At 37.8% G+C, this 26,355-nt stretch overlaps 1 protein-coding gene across 1 annotated transcript in view; it reads left to right on the forward strand.

The window, feature by feature from the left end:
• LOC148815477 (immunoglobulin kappa light chain-like) overlaps positions 1 to 25,896 on the forward strand; it is a 46,560-nt gene extending 20,664 nt beyond the window's left edge. Inside the window, exons 2-6 of the mRNA XM_088905113.1 lie at positions 4,598 to 4,903; positions 5,549 to 5,869; positions 7,850 to 7,951; positions 8,182 to 8,237; positions 25,750 to 25,896. Coding sequence (XP_088761239.1) covers positions 4,598 to 4,903; positions 5,549 to 5,869; positions 7,850 to 7,951; positions 8,182 to 8,237; positions 25,750 to 25,896 — 932 coding nt within the window. The remainder of the gene's footprint in view (positions 1 to 4,597; positions 4,904 to 5,548; positions 5,870 to 7,849; positions 7,952 to 8,181; positions 8,238 to 25,749) is intronic.
• The last annotated feature ends 459 nt before the right edge of the window (positions 25,897 to 26,355 follow it).

The following is a 26,355-nucleotide window of genomic DNA, read 5'->3' on the forward strand; positions in this document are numbered from 1 at the left end:
CACCTCTAACTGCTTGTCTTTCTTATATGCATTTACTTTGTAATCTGTGGTCCTTTTATCTGTTTTTACATCTACTGTATTGCTTTGAGATGCCACCTTTAATGGTGATATATCAAATAAAGTTTTTTATTATTGTTATAGGGAAACATGATCAGATTGTCCCTGGTTCAGAAAAAAAAGATCTAAAGTATACTAGTTTGTCACTGTTCTAATTCCCTTTGCTAAATGACTTTTCATACTAATCTGATCAATCTAACTGCCAGTTTTCTGTGCTTTCTCTATCCTGCTAGATTTGCAATTATTCTGAAAATTTTCATCTTGAAATAACTCATTTCTAAATACCTTTTTCACTGTTAACATCTTGCAGCAACTCTGCGACAAAATATACACTCTGACAGTTCATCCTGCTACCAACATTAAATAAAACAAATCTTAAGATTTCTATATTTATGTCTTTATTTAGTGATTTCATTAGTGACAAAGGCTAAACTTTCTTGGAAAAATGTCTTTTATGTGTTGCGGAAAAAACTGACTTGCTTTAACAAAATATGTTTACAAATCCTTTCACCTGCCATTTTCGTAGTTAGAAATTATGGAACGCTCTATTAAAAGCAAGGGAGTTTTTATGTCCGTTGCAGTTCTTTTGCAACATGAATATAATTATATCGTTATTAATTTCTTGAGATACGCGATTCCATATTATATTCCCTTTTAATCAAATTCTAAAAGTATGCTTGTTGACTCCGGTATCGCGGTAGTTAAAGACTTCGATGCTTAAAATGTTTAGGGAGAAATGGAATACTGGTGTGTATGTTTTCTTTAAAGTACCGATACCAGCCATATACTGTATGTTTAAGTTCCAAAATTAATATCGTTTATGGACTTCACACGCGTTGCAGTATGCTCCTATTCTTTTTATGCTCAGGCACAAAGTAAAAGGGGATGCTTCATATTGCTTGACTAATTTTAAAAACTAAGTTAGAAATGCAGACGCTCCCTCGGTGCGCTGCTCTGGTGCGCCGGCTCTTACACAGTGCCTGTCTGCCGTAAGCGTTACAATATACATACCCAACACTGCTTGTACCCATCTGTCATGCAAATAAAACACCTTGAATTGAATTGAATTGAGGGGAGAGGGGGGGAATACTAAAGCCAATACTGGCTCAATACCCTCGATGGGCTTTGACGTGCTAATGCGTTGGTTTAAGAGTCCGGGTGTGGCAGGCTTCCAATGTCAACTCGACTCGATTGGAAGACAATGAACGTATTTTGTGATATTTAGAAATATAAATTTGTTTGGTGCGAGTGAGGTTTTATTTAATCTCTGACCAAGGGAAACGTTTCATTTTTTTCAAAGAAATGTTTGTTAAAAAATAAAGTCATAGTTCTATGGGATTCAATCACAGACCATGTGACATGGGAGTCACGAAACTACTGTAACACACAGCGCCACCAGATTTAATAACGCAATAAAAACGCTATAAAATAATGTGACTAGGCACAGAAAAAGTTTACAGCACAGTACGATAATAAATGCTGACCATGACTTTAGAAGCATAAATTACCTTACACTCAATTTAAACACAAGCTGTCTTTCTGTATGAACCTCTAAGCTGGTTCATACAGAAAATGTAGAAATGCATTAGCCTGATTATGATTAAAAAACACATAATTAAACACGCGTTTGCGATTTAAATCAGAACACGATTTAAATCAATATAAATGTTTATATTGTAACGCATACTGTCCAGCCTCCATTTCTCTATAAAAATTTACTCTGTTGCACACACACACACAATAGAAGGAGGAACCGCTGTCAGAAGGGAAGATATGTTCAAAATATCGCAAATATCGATCATGTTGCGATATTTTGAAATATAAAAGTCAATTGATTGTCCATAATATCGCTATTCTATTTTTTCGAAGAAATGTTTGTTAAAAGAAAAGTCCGGTACCAGCTGGATTTGAACACACAACCTACCAGTTGCTAGGCACGCACCTAGACCAGTCGGCTACAACACAGCTCGCATGAACAGGCAGGCGAAACAGCCCTACACAGCCCTGTCGCAGCACACGAATACCATTATTAAATTCCTTAGATACGCGATTCCATATTATATTCCCTTTTAATCAAATTCTAAAAGTATGCTTGTTGACTCCGGTATCACGTTAGTTAAATACTTCAAAGCTTAAAATGTTTAGGGAGAAATGGAATACTGGTGTGTATTTTTTTCTTTAAAGTACCAAGACCAGCTATATACTGTATGTTTATGTTCCAAAATTAATATCGTTTATGGCCTTCACACGCGTTACAGTATGCTCCTATTCTTTTTATGCTCAGCTACTAAGATTTCCCTTCATTGGTAAATTCAATATCTACAACGGGCACAGCAAAGACGTTTTTACTGTAAGTCTTTCTACGACAGACCAACGGACCACGAGTGCCCCTGTCGGTCAACCAATCACTTACTGCGGTGCCACGCGTCATCTTGCGTCATACTGAGCGACGTCACCTGCGGTACGTGTCTGTGACGCACACTTTGAATGGCTGCATCTGTATACACTCAGTTTTATGTTCTTTTAAAGCAATATATTTGTTCATGCTTTTATAGTATTTTTTTATTTTTCATTTTAGAATAGCCTTAATGGTTTGCTTAGTTGTTATTTTCATAACAAAAATAGCAACTATCAAATAATAGATATCTATATGTTTCTCTGTTTTTTAATATTCTATTTATTTTTTAGCATTTTTGAACTCTATGGAAATTTACAATATTTTTATGAATGTGCATCATAACATCACACCAACCATTGATCAGTTGTCAAATGAGTTTATAAATTAAATGATTCCGTTATAGTAATACATGCAATGACTCTTTGAATAAGATATAATTTTAACAAGATCTTATACAGTAATTGTGGATGATGAAACTGAAGTTATAAAGAAATAGATCAAGCATGAGCTAAAGAATTACAAAATTTTAAAAAAATCAGATTAATGTAAAATAATTATTTACATCCCATTTACATTAAGCCCTTGCTTCTTTATAATGCATATATTGTATATGCACATAAATATCTCTAATGAAACACCAACACTTTAGTGTGGTGCTTCTGCGAAAGTGTTCATTCATCTAACCCATAAACAAAACTACCTATCACTGTGGCTATTGCCCTCGGAAATTTTGCGCACCCACCACTATAGATTAAGATTCCTGCAAATGCGATATACAGTAGAATATACAGGAAATGTAAACATAAATGTTTCTGACAGTGTGTAAGCTTTAAGGTTTCAATCTTATAAAAAATTTGGAACAATAGAATTGGAATCACATTATACAGAAGATCCAGCTTTATTTTTGGATAATGTAATTAACAAATGACAGTCAGCTTTAAGAGCAAAAGTTCTGTTCTGGTTATTTATGTAATTTAAAATAAACACAGAAATGGAGCTAGCCCAATTACCTCTTAAATACACAAAGAAGAAAGGGAACAAAAGATCTTTCCTTAAATTATGATCACCTCTTATAGAGTATTTGCCAGTGGAGTTGACAGAATTGTTGCTGAAAGGTCAGTGTCTATATAAGAGGAATCCCTTATGGGATGGTATGTGAATTTTGTTGAAAATTAATTAAAATAAAGGAAAAAAAATCTTTAAGGAGAGAAAATGTAATGTAATTTTGCTATGCACAAATCCAAAGGCAGGAAAGGAAGTATTTTATCCATTACTATATTTTTTTACATTTTCAAGTTTCATTATTAAATTCAAATGTCCCATGTATTATAGTATAAAAACTAAATGCTAAAAACTTCTCCTTGGTTTTTGAAGGCCTCTGAAGCTCCTTCACATTATATTTAAATAATTCATATACAGTAGAAATGCACTTTCCTATGTGTAACTCTATCTAGAGCCGCAGAAGTTATTTTCTCCAAAATTACATCTAATTATGTGATAACAAATAAAAACCAATGCTGCTACCATGACTTTTAGAAAAGCAAAGGATACATTGTCGTCTTTGAAGGTCTAAAGTGACTCCCCATATCTCAGATGTTAAAATAACAAAGAAAATTCAAATTTCCTGAAACAGAAAAACAAACCTGGGAATTGCAGAGTGGGCAAGATAAGGGGTTTACCTTTTATTCAAACTACAGTAAATTAAGATAAATGTTTGGTGAAATATGGGAACTGAAAAGCTTTTCAAACACCAGTTTTCTACATTCCATTGTTCTCCTGTTTACTACAGTACATGCATCAGAGTATCCTTGTGCTGTGTACTTTGCACACCTCCAACAAATCATTTCTTCTGTTGCTTAGTCCCTTTGATGTCACTGTTACAGATGTTCAAAGAATTACATAAACAGAAGTAAATACAATGAAATATTTGCTTGTGTGTTTGTTTGTAAAAAGTATTTCAGTAGGTTTTTTATGCAAGGAATGTGAGGTAATGATTTACACATACACATGGCACTGTACAGTATAATCTGAATGATGCCTCTGTGACAAAATAATTATTTGATCTAGTCAAAACATGTTGAGCAAAGAAATGCACATAGATTGCAATAAATTTATTCATTTTCTTGCTTTGTGTATTTTCAGCTGTATTTACACAGGATTTCTACAGACCCCTCCACATGAACGCTACAGCAGGCAGCACAGTCAATCTGACATGTCTAGCTCATGGCTCGATGTCCTGCACTAGTGTTACATGGCTCAAGGTGGAATCTGACAGCAGTCTCATTGTTTCATCACTCTATTCAGATCGGAATACTGTCACTAGTAACAACGAGAAAGGCTGCATGCTGAAAATAAAGCACTTACAGCACAGCGACTCTGGGGTTTATTACTGTGCTTATGATTCCAGACCTCTGAGGTTTAGCAATGGAACCAAACTCATTGTAAAAAGTAAGTGTGAAGCCTCATGTTTTAAATTCTTTAAAAAAAATGAATGTTCAGCCTCTCTTCCATTGCCAGACTGCAAGAAGTGGAAGCAAACTGATTGTGACTAGTAAGTGTGAACTGCATACAGTATCTTCAAGTTTTAAATCTTCTGTAACACAACATCTCACTTTGTTTCCCTCAATGCCAGTGACTATTTTTAAAAGAGGTAATAAGTCATATCCTGACTATTGTAGGTCTGTATCATTTTTGCCTTATCATTCTGAGATGATGGAAAGGGTTTTTAACAAGCGGGTCAACTCACTTTAAGAGCATTACTACAGTATACATGTTATATGATACACAATATAGTCGGATGTTTATTTTCGATTACCAGTAGCCTTAGAGGAAATCAGTGATATATGTTTCTTAAGAAAAATCTCAGCTGTGCAGCTCTCTTTATAGGTTTTTCTAAGATTTTTTATACTGAATATCACTCTATTTTGAAATGTTGCAGAGCATTGGTTTTGATGTACTGTAAACTCTTTCACAGGTTCCAGAGATCAAACATTTTCCTCATTTATTTCTGTGATGCATTTATAATAGAATTTAAACAATTAGCTGTGCGTGGTTGCTAATATGTTCATCTCTTCATTCCTCTGGTTCCTCAAGATTCCACTATCAGAGCACCTTCAATTGAGATCATCCCGCCCTCAGACGAGGCTGTTATCTCTGAAGGCTTGGCCACTCTGGTGTGCATGGTGTTTGGGATGGTCTCTGACTCAAACTCCGTTTACTGGGATGTTCCACTTAATCTGGAGAGCAGTGGATCCAGCAAGACCAAGACAGAGATATACTCCATTGGAGAGGATTTCTATTTAATCAGAAAAGAAATGACAGTCCCAGCAGAGTCCTGGTGGAGCAGAGAGCCTTTTACATGTACCGTGAAAATGGAAGACAAGGGAGTGTTCAGAAAAACAGTGACACAGACAGGTAAGAGAATTTTAAAGGGGACATTATTTCTGTGAGCTAAACCATACAATTTATTTTATGTACAGTACTTTAGAATTCTTTATTGGTGAAAAACATTATGAAACAATGGTGAAATACATTATGAAATATGATTTCTATGGATACTGAAACGTATGTTATGAATGTACTTGATTTGTGAGGAATACTCCATATAAGATATGAAGCTTTTGTATAAAAATGTGTCTTTTATTGTAATTTAAACTGTTACTTAAGAACCATTTCTAAAAGCAGTTTTCTATTTCAAATTGATTTACCATTTTGGTGCCTATTTTTAAATACATAATTGTATTCAGATGCAGATAATGTACAGTGGATATATTACTTCCTATACTTTGGACGTAAAGCTGAATGGGGTATTGAGTTAATACGTCAGCTCAATACCTTGCCCCCTGCAATTTCAGTCATTAGATTTACTGTAAGTATACTGAACCGTTGCACTCCACAGAGGCAGCTTCTTGTAAACTGGAGAGCAAAGTTTCAGCTTTGAGAATACAACTGTATTCATAGAAGGAGCACCTGGATGAATATACTGTCGCTATGTCAAGGGCTACATCCAGCTATTTTTCTAATATGACTGAAAATGATCAAAATAATGCTAGATACCAGTTTTCCACTATTGATTAGTTGCAGATTTAACTGTCCTTTCACATGGCCTTCCTCACCTCATTATTCAAAGTGTTATTTAACTTTTAACAATTTAGCTTGATAACATTTGGCATAATAATAATAATAATAATAATAATAATAATAATAATAATAGCTTATACTTACATAGCACTTTTCTGGACACTCCACACAAAGCACTTTACAGGTAATGGGGACTCCCCTCCACCACCACCAATGTGCAGCCCCACCTGGATGATGCGACAGCAGCCATAGTGAGCCAGAACGCTCACCACACATCAGTTATCAGTGGGGAGGAGAGCAGAGTAATGAAACCAATTCATAGGTGGGGATTATTAGGAGGCCATGATTGGTAAAGGCTAATGGGAAATTTGGCCAGGACGCCGGGGTTACACCCCTACTCTTTTCGAGAAATGCCCTGGGATTTTTAATGACCACAGAGAGTCAGGACCTCAGTTTTACGTTTCATCCGAAGGACATAACATTCCTCCCTCTTTTCATTACATTACAATACTTCTTTGTATGCTTGACTTTAGCACTCTTCTTTTTCGTTTTACACATCTCAATCCTTCATGCCTTAGTGAATTGGTTTCACCATGGATTTCATGATTCATTTTATAGGAATTTCGCCTCCTGCTTCTTAGACCAAATTCCCATTGTTTATTTTCCTCATATTTCTGTGTTCTATGTCCCCATGGTGCTTGAAAGTCTATCCAAACAAAATGCAGGTAGCTTTTAAAACTACTGTCACCACACCATGCCTACTGCCCTAATATGATAACTGTCCTATAGCAATGTTGTTACAATACTGTAGATTAAAAGGCTTTGAATTTTAGCTGCTATCTTTTGCTTAGAAGCAATAGGAAATTTCAGAAGAAAAATGTGTTTTTTTATTAGTTCAATTGATTTGTGTTCTAAAACAAAAATAAACTAAATAAATGTTATCTATGGATAGTTTCATAACCAGTGTTTTAACACTGATATAAAGTCAATACAAAATCATCTGAAAAATAAATTTAAAATGTTTTATATTTGGAATCAATCACATTGAAAAAACTCTTGCTTCCGTGAAATCAATATAATACCTCAAAATATGTTAAAATAATCAAAATGTACAAGATGAACTCCAAAACAGTATTATTGAGACCTGGTAAATTTAGACCTATTATAAATGTGAAATTTTAAATAGTCAAAGGAGAAAACATACCAAGAGACATTAGTATATAAACTGGAAGATTTTGTCTGTTTTAGAGAATAGTCCCTTCGAGATTGTTAATATGTAAAATATTTCTTTTCAAATAATATTTTCATATACAGGACCAAGAAAGACGCCTGTTCTGTATGGACTTTTAACAGGCCTGTCTATGATTCTGTTGGCTGTGTTGGTGGTATTTTTGTACAGAGAAAAATCTAGAACAGGTAAATCCTATTACTTTAATATTTAATTAACTGTTCCACATCTCATTGTTATGATGATAACTTACAAATTTGCAGTTTGCTATAGTACAATTTTAACTACTTATAGTTCTATTAAAATCTTCTTTATATGTGTTGCTCTGTCAATAAAACCAAGCTGAATGCAACAACATCTACTGTACAATGGCAAAACTACAGCTTATTAAAAGCATACATTTTGTCTTTCTTCTTAGGGCATCACAATTCCAAGCATATAAAGCGTATAAAGGGAGAAATGGTGGCTAAAGAGGTAATATTTTAAAGCACCCTCTTTCATTAATTGCTGTTTTTATTGCTTTGGTCTATTCATGTCAATCATAAATCTATTTCAGTTCCTACAGAGGTAGTCATCATGTTTTCAATAAATTAGTTAAAAATATAATTTTCTGCTCTGCTTTATTAGTCAAGTAAACTAGATGATATACAGTTTAGACCTAGCTATTCCAATAGGTCCAGTTTTTGGTCCAATTTTTGTCTGCTGGGTAGAAGAATGCTTCTTTGTTTCCTATACCGGCTTTGTCCCTGACCTCTATAAGAATACATCGATGACTGTGTCGGTGCCGCTACATGCTCTATTGATCAGCTAGAGCACTTCCTGCATCTCTTCACTAACTCTCTCCCATACCTCAAATATACATTTAACATATCTTCCAACACTCTTCTGTTTCTAGACATAAATTTATCTGTTAACCATCCATGACTCTCATCCTCGGTCTATTACAAACCCACAGATTCACACAGCTATCTCCTGTACAGCTCTTTTCATCCCACTCAGACCAAAAACTCTCTCCCTTTTTCACAAGGCTAAGTCGACTCTGCAGTGATTACATGGATTTCCAGAACCAAGCAGTTAGAATGTATTCTTTTTTCATCAACAGAGGATACCCACCCATGTTATCGATAGGACCCTCACCCGGGCCAAAAATAGCCCTCAGATCATCAACTCGACAAGGAACTCCTGGTCTCACAACTGCATTCCTTTGGTGCTTCCCTACCACTCTAACACACTTTCTACCCCCAGAACCATTATTAACAACAACCCAATTTTACAGGGCGATCCCTCCATCGGTACCCTTTTTTCCAACCACCTAATCATCTCATACCACCCAATCTATGTAAACTTCTGGTTCACAGCTCCCTTGACCACACTTGGCAATCATCACCACCAGGCACCTTCCCCTGCAACAGAACTCGCTGCATCACCTACAAATACATATCTAACAACACACTCATTCAGGGCCCCTCATGTCAATTCCTAATCACCCAGATGGCATCCTGTATCTCCAGCAACCTTATTTACTGTATCTCTTGCAAAAAATGCCCAGCTATCTACGTAGGGGAAACCGGAAAGAGACCAGGAGACCGCTTCAGAGAACATGTTTGGGCTGTGAAGATTAAAGATTTCTCCAAATATTTACATTGAACATGTTGAATTTAAACCTTTGTTCTTTAAAATGTCCCATTCATTTCAAATGTAGACTTGTGTAGAAGTCTGAGTTTTTTTAATTTCATTTTTAGGAAACGGGGGAAAATGAAGTAATGTACAGCATGGTGAATTTCGACAAACACATCTATCAGAGGAATTTGTAAGACAGTAAAACAAAGCCGTTTATGCTTTTCCTCTACAAAGTGTTTCCTGTCTGTCTCCTTTGCAAGTGGACATAAAAAGACTCGGCTTTGATTGTTTCTAACCCCGAGTTACAACAGAAGCAACACGTCAGCGCAGCGAAAGCGTAGCACAAGCGACCATCGGTCCAATCCACACCAACACCGACAGTTGCGTTCCGTATTCAAACACTACAGGCATCAATAGAGGAACAGCAGCTCTCGTTTGTTTTCTGGAAAACGATATTTTGTGGTAAAATCGATTATCAGTTATGGGTAAGTGAAGGTACTGACGATGTTATTTTCGTTTTGAGTCTGTATTGATTGTTTAGAAGTTGAATTGGTTCATTAGCTTCCTAATTACAGCTGTTGTGGATGCACTGTATCAATGGACCACTCTGGGCCAGCATGATCATAATATTGTTGTAGATTGTGCTTATATACTGTAGCTCACAGGTTATAGAAAGTGTGAGATTTGTGTGACTTGAATGGATCCCTATTGGGGTTTACGCTTCACTCACATGCGCAGGTGGAAAAAACAAGATTCGGTGCGTAAAGAAACGCTGGAGGACGAAGGGGATGAATGTGAGACATGCATCTCACAGAGATGGATAGGTTTTCTGTTCCTTCCATCGGACGTGAGACGGATGACTGAAAAAACGCTTCAGAAACGCTTTCGGTTTGAATTGGCCTCAAGTGGGGTATCACTTTTGTGTTCCATTTTCTACAAGCTGAATGTTTCACTGTTCTTTAAGGGATCAAGAAGATGGGAAAGATCATGGAAGCTCCCCTTTAAATTTGACCAGAGGTAATGAGCCCATCTCGAGGCCTGAAACTCCTTACTTATCTTATTGGTTAATTTCTCTGAATAACAAGAAATGTTAAATGTTAAACTCTTACATTGAAGTCTGAAAGGTCATTCTATAGCCACTGTAATTCACACATTAAGGAGCACTAGTAGTAAATAATAAAACTGCATTCATCAAATTATAAATCATAAATGAAAAACCTCCCAGTAGCCCAAAATAATTATTATAAAAAAATTAAATAGCACAGTGTAGCAATAACATGGAGGCTGCAAAGGAACAAGTAATAGGTTTATTCCATGCTGAAAAAAAGAAGAAAGAGAACACAACGTTTCGGCCGTGGAGCCTTCTTCAGGTGTCTGAGCCTTCAGAAGGCTCCACGGCCGAAACGTTGTGTTCTCTTTCTTCTTTTTTTCAGCATGGAATAAACCTATTACTTGTTCCTTTGCAGCCTACGCATGCTGACGCAGCTACCCACCTGAACTAATAACATGGAGGTACTATTCACACTGTATAATATAAATGTCTTATACAGTGGTGTGAAAAAGTGTTTGCCCCCTTCTTGATTTTCTTATTTTTTTGCATGTTTGTCACACTGAAATGTTTCAGATCATCAAACAAATCACTTTTTCACACAGGGCCATGTAGGTTTGGATTTTTTTTCCCCTTAATAATAAAAACCTTCATTTAAAAACTGCATTTTGTGTTTACTTGTGTTATCTTTGTCTAATATTTCAATTTGTTTTATGATCTGAAACATTTCAGTGTGACAAACATGCAAAAAAATAAGAAATCAGGAAGGGGGCAAACACTTTTTCACACCACTGTATATTAGCAGGATTTCCTTAAAATGTATTCTAAACTTCACATACAATTTACAGAGCACAGGAGTTATAAGCTGATGCAAAGTACGTTTACTTTTATCTTTTAGCACACAGACCACAGAGGTATGGGCATACTCCAGTTCATCACTGAGCAGTGTAATACAATAAGAATTATTCCTAAAATGTGATCTTGTGACATATCTAACATGAGCTTTTAATGGTTTGGTTTGGTATGCTTTCTCCTATACTCTTCCCCACACCCTCTCTGAGACAGCACAGCATACCTGTCTGCGCATGTTATAGCTCTGGAGTACTCAGCATTTTCCCTGTGCTATCTCGATGCGTTGCTCTTATCGGTGGGGAGAAGATACACCACTACCTTGCCAGGCGACGCCCTACTTCTCTACCTCCTTAATCCAAAAGTCAAGGATTGGTCGATTAAATGTAGACATGAAGTTTATTTTATTTTGCTGTTAAGTTTGAATTGTATGTGTCTTTATTATTATAAATAAAAGCACCTTGAGCACTCTTCTTGAGACTGCTGATTAAATTTCCACACAAGAGAATGATGCTTGAAGAGTCGGCTATGGTTTTCAGCAGTCCCAATCTGTCTCCATTGTTTAATCTAAAGACCTAATTCAGTAATTTGGTTAAATCCTAATGAATGATGTCGAGGGGTAAAATATGTAGAATGTATTCAGCGTTGTCTAGCTAAGGGAATGGAAGCCAAGTTGTGTGGATACCCCCTCTCCCTATTGCCAGGAGTGAGCTAAGACTTGCTGCACGAGTGTAGATGGGGAGGAGGGAGGAATGTGAGAGACATATGCAAAGGTAGACATGCAGCCATCTAGAATGCGTGAGTTGTCAGTAGGCACCGTGGTATCACAGACTCATGAGACACATTTTTCAAATAAATACTTGTACCTGACAGAGCTCAGACCTCTCTCATTGAGTTTGGACAGAGACCTTCAGTGTTGTCTCTCTGTTTATTCCCATGTCCAGTTTCCTGTGTTCTCTGAGCACTGCTTTGTCCCTCAGCTGTGTTCCCAGATCACTCCTTGGCTTTGCTAACTGTTTGTTTTGGACTTTAACCCTGGATTTGAACTCTGACTGAACCCTAAACCTATCTCCGTGATCCTCCTATGCTTTGTCAGCTTCTGTGTCTCCATCCAGTTACAACCCTCACTTCATTTGTATTTCCAATCTGGACTGTGTTTTGCCCACAACACACTCTGGACTCCCTAGCTAGCCACAACTCCACTTCTGTCTGTGCGTGTGGCTACTTGGCTCACCAAGCAAGCTGCTTCCCGATCCATGAGTATGCATTCCCCACTCCCCTCACTTTCAGTAACATTCCCTGTGCAGGCTCCTCAACTCAGTCATCTGTTCATCCAGCAATTCAATTCTCTCACACTGCTGAATGGCATTCGAAGTCCCACCTCAGGAGCACAACATTACTGGTATTAAATATTTGTTAACCTATTAGTGCTTTCCTGTGCTAACTACAGTATACTACTGTATATAAATACGTTGAGTATGCTTGGTGAATGATACACATCCTATTCTGTTTTAAATAGACCCTTTAAAATTAAAAAAAGCTTTTAAATTATTTTAGAAATGTAAAATTAATAAAATTAGGAAACAATTGCATTTTCTTACAAAATGATTTCACTAACATCACAATTCTTCATTGCTGTGTCAATATTTTGGAAAACTGAAGAAGTAAATAAATCTGCAATTGAAAAGACTCTCAAGTTTCAAGGTTCAACCCATCTTAGATACCTATGTATCTAAATTGTTGGAGCAACATCCTATTTGAGCATTGTTTTATGAATAGCTTAATAATAATAATCATAATAAACATTATTTTATATAGTGCCTTATAAGTAACATTTTAAACTGCTTTACAATGGGTGTAATGGGTGTAGTTAAAATGAAAGAAAGCATTGGAAACTCTGCTAATCAGCCTTAGGGAGATTCGTGACAGTGATGAAGCCAGTTCAGAGATGGGGATTATTAGGAGGCCATGATTAGTAAGGGCCAATGGGAAATTTGGCCAGGATGCTGGGGTAACACCCCTACTCTTTTTGAGAAATGCCCTGGGAATTTTAATGACCACAGAGAGTCAGGACCTCGGTTTTACTTCTCATTCGAAGGACAGCGCCTTTTTACAGTATAGTGTCCCCGTCACTATACTGGGGCATTAGGACCCACATAGACCGCAGGGTAAGCGCCCCCTGCTGGCCCCACTAACACCTCTTCCAGCATCAACCTTAGTTTTTCCCAGGAGGTTCTTCCATCCAAGTACTGACCAGGCTCACACCTGCTTAGCTTCAGTGGATTGCCAGTTGTGAGTTGCAGGGTGATATTTTGAATATTATCTCTGACATGAGGGGACAAAGACAAAAAGATATTTACAAATAGTTTTGATTTTTGTGAGCGACAAAAAAAAACAAACTGAAAATGTAACTATAATTACTAATATTATTAGTACTATTATTAATAATGAATTAGTCATATTATTAAAACAGTATTAGTACTGATATTGTTAGTTATAATATTATTACTAATATTTCTCTCCTATATTATTAAATAATAATACATTTTTTAAAGGAGTTCAAGTAGTTAGCTGTGTCAGCATTCGTAGGCTGCAAAGGAACAAGTAAAGGTTTATTCCATGCTGAAAAGCGAAGAAAAGGAACATGATGTTGGTCGTGTTTGAGGATGTGGTCACTCTAAGAAGTGTTGGTCGTGTCTGTGCGTGTGGTTACTCGAAGAAAGCTCCACAGTGCTGGGAAGGAAAATGGAAAGCACCACAATAAGTAAGCAAGTGAAAAAATGTTGAGAAAAAAACTGATGCTAAAGAAACTGCGAGGTAGCAAATGCACAGTAGCTCTGCTAAAGACATAGTCCTGAGTGAAGGATGAGAGAAGTGTTTAAGGGACTTTATTTGACTCAAAAAAGAAAAACAATAATTAAATAATAGATGAATTGGCCATTGCACCGAGGTGGGAATGTATGTCTTCCCTTGAGGAAGGTTCTTGAAGACTAGCCTCATGAGTGGCCTTCCGGACATCTAGCAGGGTCTCACCAAGGATGTGGTCTGGAGGAATGATGGTACTGTAGGTTAGGTTCCTCGTCAGGCTTGTATTTCTTGACAGAGCGTTGGCCTTCCTATCTTGAATATCCTCAGATATTTAAGATTTTTGTGATCCATGAACAGTATGAAAGGGTGTGAGGCTCCCTCCAGGAGATGTCTCCACTCCTCTAGAGCCAGCTGCACAGCCAGTAGTTCCCATAGTAAGAGTGTGAGTGGTCTTGATGGACACGTAGGGGGCTATTTTCCCATTAAACCAAAATGTCTAAACCAGTGCCCCACTGTGGTGACGGGACATTGTGATAAAGGAGACGTGATCAGCTGAGTGTGTTGACCTAGTTATAGGGGTGTCAACCCTAGTCTACTGGATATGAAGGTAGAGGGTCATCCTGCCTGGGGTAAACATACATCATTCTGATTTTCCCTTCTATCAAATTCATTACAGTTTCTTTAAGTAAGTTATTTGGAAACAATGATGACAACTAAGCCACTTATTGAATGGGGACAGCCCATAGCTCTAAAGCTGCACCCATTTAGTTAAAAAACTACTTTACATCTGTAATTTACTTTGGTCTCAGCTGTTGTGAGTTATTATCATTCCCAGTGTAATTCCTCACAGCTACATCATTTGTACATCCCTCTCTTCTTGCATTTCATCTCTGCAGTTCTCCTGCACCCCATCTCTCCTCAGCTCACCCCTCAGTCCGCAGGGGATCCCAGCCTCCTTGTCCTCTGGCCAGGAGCACGGCTCTCAGCCAAGCCAAGCCAAGTTTCACTCTACCCAAATACTCAAACACCCCAACATAATTCATTCTTCGGGAGAAAGTTTACCGAAGAAGAAGGTGCATGGATGCAATTTAGGAGTATTACCTGATCTTTGGGACAAAACCTCACCTCAGACTCATCAACCCCAACCTGCTTAAAGAATGGGCACTGATATGAACTCTTTAACTCCTCCTGTGCTCCACAGCTCCGCTGTCCCTCTGGATTCTACTTCCCTATAGTGGAACCTTTCTTTTTGAGGTTGATAATAGGGGAATAGGGATGACCAGGATGCTGAAGTTACAGATAATTAAATTATAAATTATTCTGTAGTAATTTGCAAACCCAACAAAGTGTTGTATTTGTTTCAACGATGCAGGAGGTGGATAATCTTTGACAGAGACATGTTGGATGTGTTCGGGAAGGCTCTGAGAGAAAATGATACTGTTATTGAGATAAACCATTAGGAATTTGTCCATGAAATTCTTCATTGATAAAGGCCTGGAGCATTACACAAGCCAAAGGGCATGACCAGGTATTTGTATTGTCCGTTATCCATATTAAAGGCAGTCTTTCACACCTCACCCTCCCTGAAGAGATTATACGCCCCTTGCAGGTCAATTTTCATGAAGAAGGCCACCCGGCTGGCTTTCTCTTGAGCTTTTACATCAGCAGCTAGCCAGCAGTCCTATGTCCAGTCCAGGTTTGAGAGAGATAATAAAGACTTGCAAGGAATTTGTTAGGCATGGGATTTAATAATGACAGATGGATCCAGAGAGAATTTAGTCATCTTTCAGGTGTGTACTATAATGCTGGATTAGTTTGAATTCTCTTTAGTCTTTACCATATGGTAGATTAGTACTGTTTATATTTGGTAACTGGGTGCCAGAGGGCAAGGTGTGCCAGTAGTTCTCTAAAGAGACAGGGAACATGTATCTTCCAGGGTAGGGAAGAGTGGCTGTTGAAGGGTGAGCCTGGCTGAGTGTGCCAGGGGTCCATAGTAGGATTGGGACAGGTTGCTTCCAGGTAAAGGGAAGACCTGCCATGAATGGGAGAGTCTTGTTGAGTGTGTCACAGGTTCCAGGGAATGAGAGGAAATAATTAAATTGTATAAGAAGAGAAATGGAGAATTCGGGAGTTCATCAGGAATGTGTCTGTTCCAGTACTCTCAGAGGACTGAAGAGTTGTTTAATGTAAGAAGAGGAACTGAAGATCTTTTGGGGATTAATCTCTGTGAAGAACTGTTTTTTGGGACAGAGCAGGCTTCTCCGAAAGGGGACCATCGGTACATCTTTGGAGCCCAGAGGGATTCTGTAAGCAAACAGTGACAGAACATTGCTTCAGTCAATGTCAAAGTGCATGAGTCAACCATCTGAAAGAGACTGCACAACTTTGCCCTACATGCGAAGTCAGGAAGGAAGAAGCCTCTGCTCTCAAAAATGAATATAGATGCACGACTGAAGTTTGCTCGACAACACCTACAGTAGATGAAGATCAGGACTATTGAAACAATGTGCTCTGGATGGATGAGACAAAGGTAGAGCTGTTTGGTCACAATGCCAGACGTCATGTTTGGCGAAAACCAAAAACTGCCTTTGACCAAAAGAACCTCATACCAACTGTAAAGCATTGGTGGAAACATTGTTGTTTGGGGCTGCTCCTCTGCCTCAGGGCCTGGCCAGATTGCCATTATACAGTCAACCATAAATTTCACATTGTACCAGAGAGTACTTGAGGAGAATGTGAGGCCATCTGTCAAAAAGTTTAAGCTGAACCGTAAGTGGACCCTGCATCAGGACAATGACCCAAACTACTCAAGCTAATCCACAAAAGAATGTCTCAAAAAGACGAAATGGAGGGTTATGGAATGCCCAAATCAATGCCGCAATGCTGTGGGGGGACTTGAAGTGAGAAGTCCATGCAAGAGAGCCCTTAAACATCAAACAGTTGAAGGAGTTCTGTAAGTTGATGTAGGAGACTGATGGACAATTACAAGAAATGCCTACAAGAAGTAGGCAAAGGGGGCAACACCAGCTATTGAAGCTAGGGGTGTACTTATTTTTTCCACAGCAGACAATTGTATTTCTGACTTTTTTGTTGTTGGATAAATGATTGCAAAGAATGATTTTCATTGTTATTTGTTAAATTAGATAACCTTTATCTATCAATATTGTTGAAATGAAGATCAAATATCCATACATGCAAATATGTTGAAAAACACACACCTTTTCATGGGGTGTACTTACTTTTTCACAGCACTGTATGTAAACAACTTTCCATGTAGCAGCAAAATTATACAATGGAATTCAGAATTCAACATGAATTCAGAGTTCGTGTGGCAGTGGGAAATAAGCTGAGGTTGAAGTGGGCAGTCCTTGAGAGGAAGGATTTGAAATGTTTCCAGAAGGGAGAAGCTGAAAGAGATTATGAGCTGGATGAGAGGGGTCTGGGATGATTTTCTTGGCATGATTGTAGATATGGCTTGAATAGAGAGATGAAATGGAAGGGAGTTCACAGCCAACAATTTTTGCAGCTTTGGACACAATCCTTTCCTGTTTGCCTTTTGAGTAGTTATCCAAGCTCCCATACCAGACTGTAATGGAGGTTTGTCAGAACACTTTGGGTCATGGCTGTGTAGAATTGAAGGAGGAGTTGCCAGTTCACTCTGTGTTTTTGGAGTTGCATCAGAAGTCAATGATGATTTCCCTGGTTTTAGAAGCCTTGAGCAGGAGGTCGTTGTCCAAACACCAGGTTGTTCCCAAGTCAATCTGCTTTCGGTAACAAGTCTCATCATTATTCGAGATGAGGCCGACAATGGTAGTGTCATCTGCATATATGAAAATCTTGACAGAGTCATCCCGAGATGTGAGGTTATTTCTGAAAAGGGCAAAGAGCCATGTAGGTTGGACACAGCCTTGGGGAGCACCTGTGCTGAGAGTCAGAGGGCAAGATCTCCTATGATTCACCCTGATGCTCTGTTGGCGATGTGATAAAAAACCAAGAATCCAACAACACATAGCAGGGTTGATGTTCAAATCTGTCAGTTTATTGAATAATTTATGTGGATTAACGGTATTGAATGCTGAGCTGAAATCTAAAAGTAGGATTCGGGAATAGGAATTTGGCTTCTCCAAATGCTGGAGTATACAATGGAGAGCCAGGTTGATGGCATCTTCAACATATCTGTTGGCCCTGTAGGCAAACTGGTGAGCATCCAGCAGGGAAGATTTACAGTGCTTGAGGTGCTTAAGCACTAGACGCTCAAAAGCTTTCATAGTCACAGACGTCAAAGCAACTGGTTTGTAACCATTGATATAGATATTTTTGGAGATTTAGGAACAGGTATTATAGTGGATATTTTAAAACTGTGAGGGACTTTCTGCTGAAGAAGTGAAGTATTATAAATGTTGGTAAACACAGGTGCCAGCTGATCAGCACAATAGCTGAGGGCTGCAGCTGACAAATTTTCTGGGCCTGTGGCTTTTCTTTTATTTTGTTTTTTGAAGATTGCTCTTACTTTGTCGGTATGGATGGAGAAAGGAGGCCTTCACATCAGGTTTTTCAAAAGGAGCATAAAATTGGTTGAGTTTATATGGGAGACTGGGGTCATCATCCAATAAGGTGGTGGAGTTTTTTTCCCTGTAGTTGGTAATTTCCTGAATTTTCCTCCAAACTGTTCTTGAGTTGTTGTCAGCAAATTGTTCCTCTAGTTTTTTACTGTAGTTGCTCTTAGCTTTCCTCACTGCAGATCACAGTTCAAACTTGGCTGAGATACTGTATATTCAGTCCGGTCACCCTTAATAAAAGCCTTATGCTTCCTACGATGTAGGTCTTGCAGTTCTTTTGAGAATCATGGCTTCTTGTTGCCGTATGTCTTGAATGTTTTTGTAGAGATGCATACCTCTTCACAGAAACTTATATAGGATGTAACATAGTTAGTGTATTCAGAGCTAAATACATTCCAATCTGTACATTCAAGACACCCTCTCAGGCTTTCTATAGCTTCTGGGGACCAGACCTTGACTGATTTAACTTTTGATTGGATATTTTTTAATTTTTGTTTATAAATCAAAATAAGCAAAATGTCTATAGATCCAAAAATAAGAGAAAAGCTTATTTCTAAATAAAACAGAATGCAATACAACCTGCAGTTAAATCTCTTTCTGCAAAACCTGGATGCCACAAAATAAACAGAAGCCCATCTCCCGATTCTAAAAATGAACACCTAAGCAGGAAAGATCATTTTTAACAAGGTATTATTGGCTCAAAGACACAGAAAAGCAAGCCCTCTCTAGCAAGGTTCAATTACTCAGCACTAATTGGGTTTTGTATGGATGATCATGAAGTAGGGGTTCTCACCTGACGCTAAAATCAAGTTCTCACTCATCAACAAAATATCAGTGACGGAATCCATAGTAAAATAGTTGTAAATAAGGAAATATGTAAGAGAAATACACAAAATTCCAAAGCAGCATAAAATATTTGCACAGTATCTTAGTAAATCGTATAAATCATGATGATAGTTTACATTTTTTAATAATCTGTCATCTTTTTATTAATTTTGTTAATTATTTTTTTACTATGAAACAAAGCTGCCTCCAGGGCAAAAGAAGCTTCTTAAATCATTTCCGTTGTGATATGGTCTCATTTAATAGTTCTGGGAAGAAGCAGAGATATGGGTGCATGTTTGCCACTTTGTGGTTTTGACACACAGAACCCAACAGAGTCTCTGAGATATGTACCTTTGACAGTGTCAGCTTAGAAAACAACCAACTGTTTAGGTTTGACCTCAGCTCACCATATTATTCTTCCTGACTACTGACTGTGACTAAGTAACATAATCAAACAGCTCCAAACAAGAATGTGACAATGTAAATATACTGTATATTTTTTGCTTACTTCACAGACGTACTGTTCAACGTACTGTAGTGTCAGTGACTCAGGTCAACACCGTGAACTTTTAATGTACAGAAAGGGCTATTCCCAAACCAAACTGGCAACTGAAATATAACAGAAAGGCTGCAGATCAGTTCTGGCACAAATACACACACTTCCTGCATTTAATCAGCATCCCTTTGTTTCCTAGACAACCACTTCCTGAAGATATAGCAGCTCTAACCCCAGGGTGTCTCCCTGCCAAATGTCGGGCAATACGTACAGTATCTGTCAGCTTCTGTGCATAGCAATCAATCAAGGCTAGTTATTTTGTATCAATAATAGCCTTTAAAACACGTCAGATTAGGTTAAATATGAAAGAATGCAAATCCATGTAATAGTCACCTACATCAATTATTGTGTAAATACAATTAAATGCTTATATTTGACCATTAAATACAAAACATCACAGACATAGAGACATGCATATTTATTCTAAAATCATACACAGAGACCACTCAATTAACAGGGTGGCTAATTAAGGTAATTTTGAAGTAATTTAGGTTTGCCACAGCAAAGGGTTTGAATACTTATGCAATCATGAGTTTTCCATTGTTTCTTTCACATTAATTATTACCTTCTTTCTTTTTTAGCTTTGATTATGTAGAATAAGTTATGTATATTAAAACATGACCGCAAAAAAAACAAAATGTTAAATTTTGCATGACACTGTATAACCTTTTGTTAATGTTAAATTATTAAAATCGTCTTTACTTTTTTTGTTGTTTATGTCTGATTTGGATTTTCAGAAGATGTTCATACTGCTTGTCTCTTTGAGACATCAAAGAACAAAAAGGAGGAACACAGAATCGATGAGAAAGACAAGAATTACATTTCAATTTTAACTAAATGTTTATTTAACTTGAACTTTTAATTCAAATTTTAATTCTAATTGCATTATGCTTAATTGATTTAAAGCTGATTAAAGAGGTTTGTGAATTCTAAGTCCAAATCAAAAAGTTGTCTTCATATGTAGTAGTTTTACTAAATCAGAAAAGCTTATTGAAATCAAAATAGAAAATAGTTAAAACTAGAATAAATAAGGCTGGCAGGTGTAAGACAAGGACAACAGCATGTTTCTTGATTCTACTGCTAACATGTAATATGACAGATAATTGGCAGGTTTTGAGATTTGTGCATAAACATTTACTTGACAGCTTACTTTTCTTACAGTTCAGTTGTTAATTGTTTGTTTTTTTCTTTTCCACAAAATATGACCTGATGCAAACTCACAAAGAGCCTCACAGTAAGCAAGCCTGCTGGTCCTGGAAGCATCTCTGTGGCCGCTAGTTATCTTTCCAACTGAGCTGTTAACTCCAGGTCCTAATTTACTGCTTTAATCAATCTGTTTCTTTTGTATACAGATTTTTGCACTCAGTGCTTGGTTTAAAAAATACCCAACTTCTAGTATATTGTTTCAATAACTTCAGCACATGTAACCAATTCCAACTTGTTTAATCAGAGATTGATCCCTTACAATGTATATCCATGTCAACAACTATTCACAAGTAATTAATTTATGAAGAACAGACACAGGAAGGAAAGTCAATGCATGGGGAGTGGTAAGATGATTCTGTGACTATACTATAGTACCTATAGTATCCTACAGTATACTATAGGTGTTATTCACTGTACTATACTTAGTATAGTACCTATACTAAGTATAGGTACTATACTAACTATACTGTAGGTGTTCTGTTCAAGAGACAAGCAGATATCCAGTCATGTTCTAGTACTAATTGTACTCTGTGGATTGTATAGAAACCATTGTCACTGGAGAGGGGTAGCACCCATTGATGGTGAGTTGTCAATGTAGTGCCCAGTAATGAGAGAGATCTGCTGTCACATATCTAGCTATGGAATTTGAGTCATACCAGAAAAATGCTTATCCGGCCATTCCTAAAGGAATAGTATGCATGGGTTAAGGAAAAAGTAGGTCTTACCTACATTTATTGCAGAATTTTTGTTCCAGCAATAGCACTTATCCATGCAGTGTGTGTATATACACTGTACAGTACTTTGATACATTTAGAAATCCAGAAAGCCCTTAATATTTCTCACAGCAGATGACTGGTTTCAAAGTGTTGGTAGTCAACAGTCATTAAAAGTGTTACAAGTGAAAATGGTTACAATTGAAAACTGTTACAATTGAGAAAATCCTCATTTTTTTTCCTTTTGCAAGTGCGTCTGAACAATAAAAAAATGTAAAAGTGAGTTAATTGTTCATAAGATAAAACAGGATTGATAATACAATAAAGATATAGTAATCATGATACAGTAAATGAATGTTTCAAACTGGCATTTTAAGAGGCAACCAACATACAGTAGATCTAAAAAGGTAAGGATATTTACCTTTTTAGAATTCCATAAATAACAAGGATAGTAAATAAAGCTAAAGCATATTGTTTGCCATGGTATGTTAAGACTTCTGGAAAGCTTTTGAATAAAATTCCTCAGAAAAAAAAATAACTCTCAGATTAAAAGCCATAATCCATTGCAATGCATGCACATAGATTTAGGACTGGTTAACAAACTGGAAATGAGGGGAACATACTGTAGGGTAAATGAATGCAGTGATGTGCTACATGGAGCTGTTCTTGCACTTTCGAGTTGCACTTTCTAGTCTATACTAATGATTTAGATCTTACTATAGGTAAACCTCTGGACTCATGAATGATAGGTTGTGGGTTTAAGTTCCCAGTGCAGACACTGCTGTCAGGAACTTTAAGCCAGTTGCTCCAGTCCACCAGCTGTAGAAGTGGGGACTACGACTGTTGTAAAGTAATTCCTGTAATGGATCAGCTTTCTTTTTGCCTTAGTCTTAGTCAACAGAACCCAGGATGAGTTTTGGCCTGATGAGCTGCTTCTCTAGTATGAACTTTACCTTTTATAATGAGCAACCTAGTATGCTAGTAACCTAGTAACCTATAATGAGCAACCTAGTTAAATCTTCATATGAAACAAAACTAAGCAGAATGAAAAAACACTAAGTAGTCCACACTCATAATAAGAAAATACACTGCAAGTATCACATGGCTGATTCACATTTGCAGGAACTGTCTTCCTTAACCTACTGTTCTCTTCTTAGTTTGTTATTTTGTTAACTTGTTTGTAAAGTCCCAATGTTTGCTGGCCTGTATGGATACGAAACGTGGTTATGTCATAATGTATACAGATTTATCTACTGTAGCATACTCCTCAACACACAACAATATTGTGCTCATTTGAACCTAACACAGACACAAATAAAACATTACATCACTGTCACGCCCAGCACACCTAGAGGGCGCTCTACTTTCCTCCTGTTCCTAGTTCCCTGTGATTATTCTTGTCTTTCTGGTGTGTCTTGTTGTGTAGCCTATTTATTTCCTGCTTCTGCTCTGCTACTCGCTCAGCATTGACGTTCGGATGTCCTGAAACCCGCCTAGCACCAGGTCACCCCATGTCCGCTACCTGAGGGCATAGGTTTCTATACGGCATTCCCTGAACAGCTGAGCCCGGGCTAACCCCCGTCTTGCCGCTACGCATAGGGTCTTTTCGCTCTCCTGTCATTCCACAGTTCGTCCTTTCCGACATCCCTGACAATCACAAACAAAAAATAAAACTTCAGGAAGTGTTCAAAAAGAGCAACAAGAATGATTCTTGGTCACAAGCAATTGTTATATACAAATAGGTTAAGGCATCTGTTACTAGCTGGGGTAAAGAATAGGAGTGTACTGAGGAGGAAAAAATGAAGTGTGGCAGGCCTTTTTTAACTTCACATTCTCTAGAGTAAAATTAAATAAGTCATCTTTGCAGCCTTTATTTCTGACAGCTTTTTACTTTCTTTGCCAGAGCTTTTTTCAGAGCTTAGGCTGTCTCGCTTTCAGATTCGAGGAGTGTGGTCTTAAGATCTCTTTTTACAACACACACCAGTCAAGAAGGTGAAATTCTTTAAATTTTCAGGGTCTGGTTGAAGAGCTCCATCGGACATAGTCCAAGATAACTAACACAAACTGGTCCCCAATCAGTTTGTGATGGGCTGATTGGCTGGTGCGCTGATGGGCCAGTCTGTACCAATATGCTGAAATAAGGTCAAAACTAAAAGTACAAGTGGGACATATTGTCCTCCTGCTAGTTTGCTGGCATGTGAGACAGGTGGTGCACCATTTCTCCACCTCTACTTTTATCCTAGGCCAGTAAAACCCGACAACAATTTGGTCCAAAATCTTGTCTTTCGCTGTTTGTCCAGCTGTCAGTATCAAGTGGGCGGTGGAGAAAGCTAGCTGTTGGTGGCTCCTGGCAACTAATAACTGTTTCACTGTTTGCACTGTTTGCATGTACTGTATAGATAAGTGGCTTTCACATTTTCACACACATTTTCACTATCTCTACAACAAACCTTTCCCTGCTTAATCTTTAACATTTCTCTCTAGAATGCTGTTTGTTGCACAGCTTATATGTGAGAATGTTTTCCTCTTTTCTCACACTCACATTTTATTTCTCTCTCTATAAAAGCCATTTCAGATGAGTAAAGTGTGTTGCTCTCTTTGCAACTCTTCCTTTTCTTATTCCTTTATTTATGCAATCATGTGTATAAGAAATGTTCAAGCTCTTTGATGACAACAAATGCACACATTTGAGGCTATGAATCATAGTTACTCCCTTAGTTTTCCAGATTTTTTTATCTCAGATTTCACTCAGACCTTCATATTGTACTTATATAGTACAATATATAGTGTCATGAGATGGTCATTTATCTTCTCATCACATGGCTCACCTGTTATGACAAAAGGCCTATTGCCTTCTCTGTTTGACTTTCTTCTCATCTTAAATCTGCCCCCTTAATAGTGAAATTCAAAATAAGCTTTATTCACCTGACATTACACATGTATTTTCAAAGTACAGTATTTGTCAAGATCGAACAGTTTTACAGAATAGTATCAGTGTTTACAGTATGTCACAGCATACAATATAATACACTACTGAGGTATACAATAAGAGTACAATATGATATAGTACAAATCTGCACTTTATGGTACAATGCAATATACTGTAGCAGGAGTGGTCAACCCAGTCCAGGGAAACCACAGTCCAGCCAGTCTTAAATCATCCATTTTTAAATACTTGGAACATAAAAAAGTTTAATCAATTTAGCCAGTTAATTGGTTCAAATAATCAGGAATGACTGGTCTATAGCCCTTGACCAGTACTGCGTGTTAACAATTTCAATTCAATCAATATAGACAAACTACTTAATTGAACATACTACCTACTAGTGGATAAAATGAAATTGTTCCAGGTATTTAGAGGATCTTGATTTTAGCTGGGGCTTAAAAACCTGCTGGATTCTGGCTGCCCAGGACACCACTGCTTTATATCTTAATACAATATAGTAAGTCCCTCCCATAATCTTGTAAAAACTTAACATCCCTCACTCTGGATTACACAGGTATGTTCCCCCTCCATTTTGTGTAGGAACTAACATTGCAAACAGCACTGGCAACCTTCCAGCCAGAGGCACAGATCCTTAGCCACAGTGCCACAAGTGTAAATTTGAAATGTATTTCTGCTTTTCTAATAGTATCGAGTTTACATTTTTTTGAGTAATTTTTGTACGTGCCTTATAAAGCTCATGTGTGAAGGGCAAGGATATATAGATCGTTCATGATTAAAGTGCTTCATTGCTTCATCATTAATGCATAGAACAGGAGGATCCATGCCCTTTCATTTGACTTTATTTCCCCTCCTTAGGCTCCCTCTCCTGTGAGGTCCCACTGTCACAGGCTGGAACTAGGCCTGATGTCGTTCCGGCACCTGGGGCAGGGGCTGCCGTCAAGCCCCTCGATATCTCGGAAACCTTCGTCTACGATCTTCACCAGGCAGTGGCGGCAGAAGTAATGGCCACAGGGCAGTCTCCAGAGCTTCCTGTGCAGCTGCCCACAAAACAGACATCTGCGGACCTGCGTGGAGAAGCGTGGCGTCACCACTGGCATGCTGTGGTCAGAGTGGTTTTCTGTACTGCAAAGACACAAACATGACTCTCCTCAGTCACTGTTGTACATTTTGGCATTTTATGTCACACAACATGTTGTGCTCCACTCACCCCTTCTGCTCCGAGATTGTGAAGCATTCTCTGATGTTGACCTTTAGTATAACGCAATTTTCTCTGCTTGTCAGACTGTATTTTATCTCCATTCAGGTGAATGCTTTGCTGTACTTCAACAAGTTTGCACTGTGCTTTCCTTTACTATATTCTTCACTGTTTTTCCCATTAGCTTGTAACTGTTGAAAAGACCAGCTCTGACAATAAAGGCAGAGAAAGAATGCCGGTTTCTCAGAACTGGAAGATGCGGCCAC

This window comes from Atractosteus spatula, chromosome 25, assembly GCF_055471065.1.
Source record: "Atractosteus spatula isolate fAtrSpa1 chromosome 25, fAtrSpa1.hap1, whole genome shotgun sequence".
Lineage (NCBI taxonomy): Eukaryota > Metazoa > Chordata > Actinopteri > Semionotiformes > Lepisosteidae > Atractosteus > Atractosteus spatula.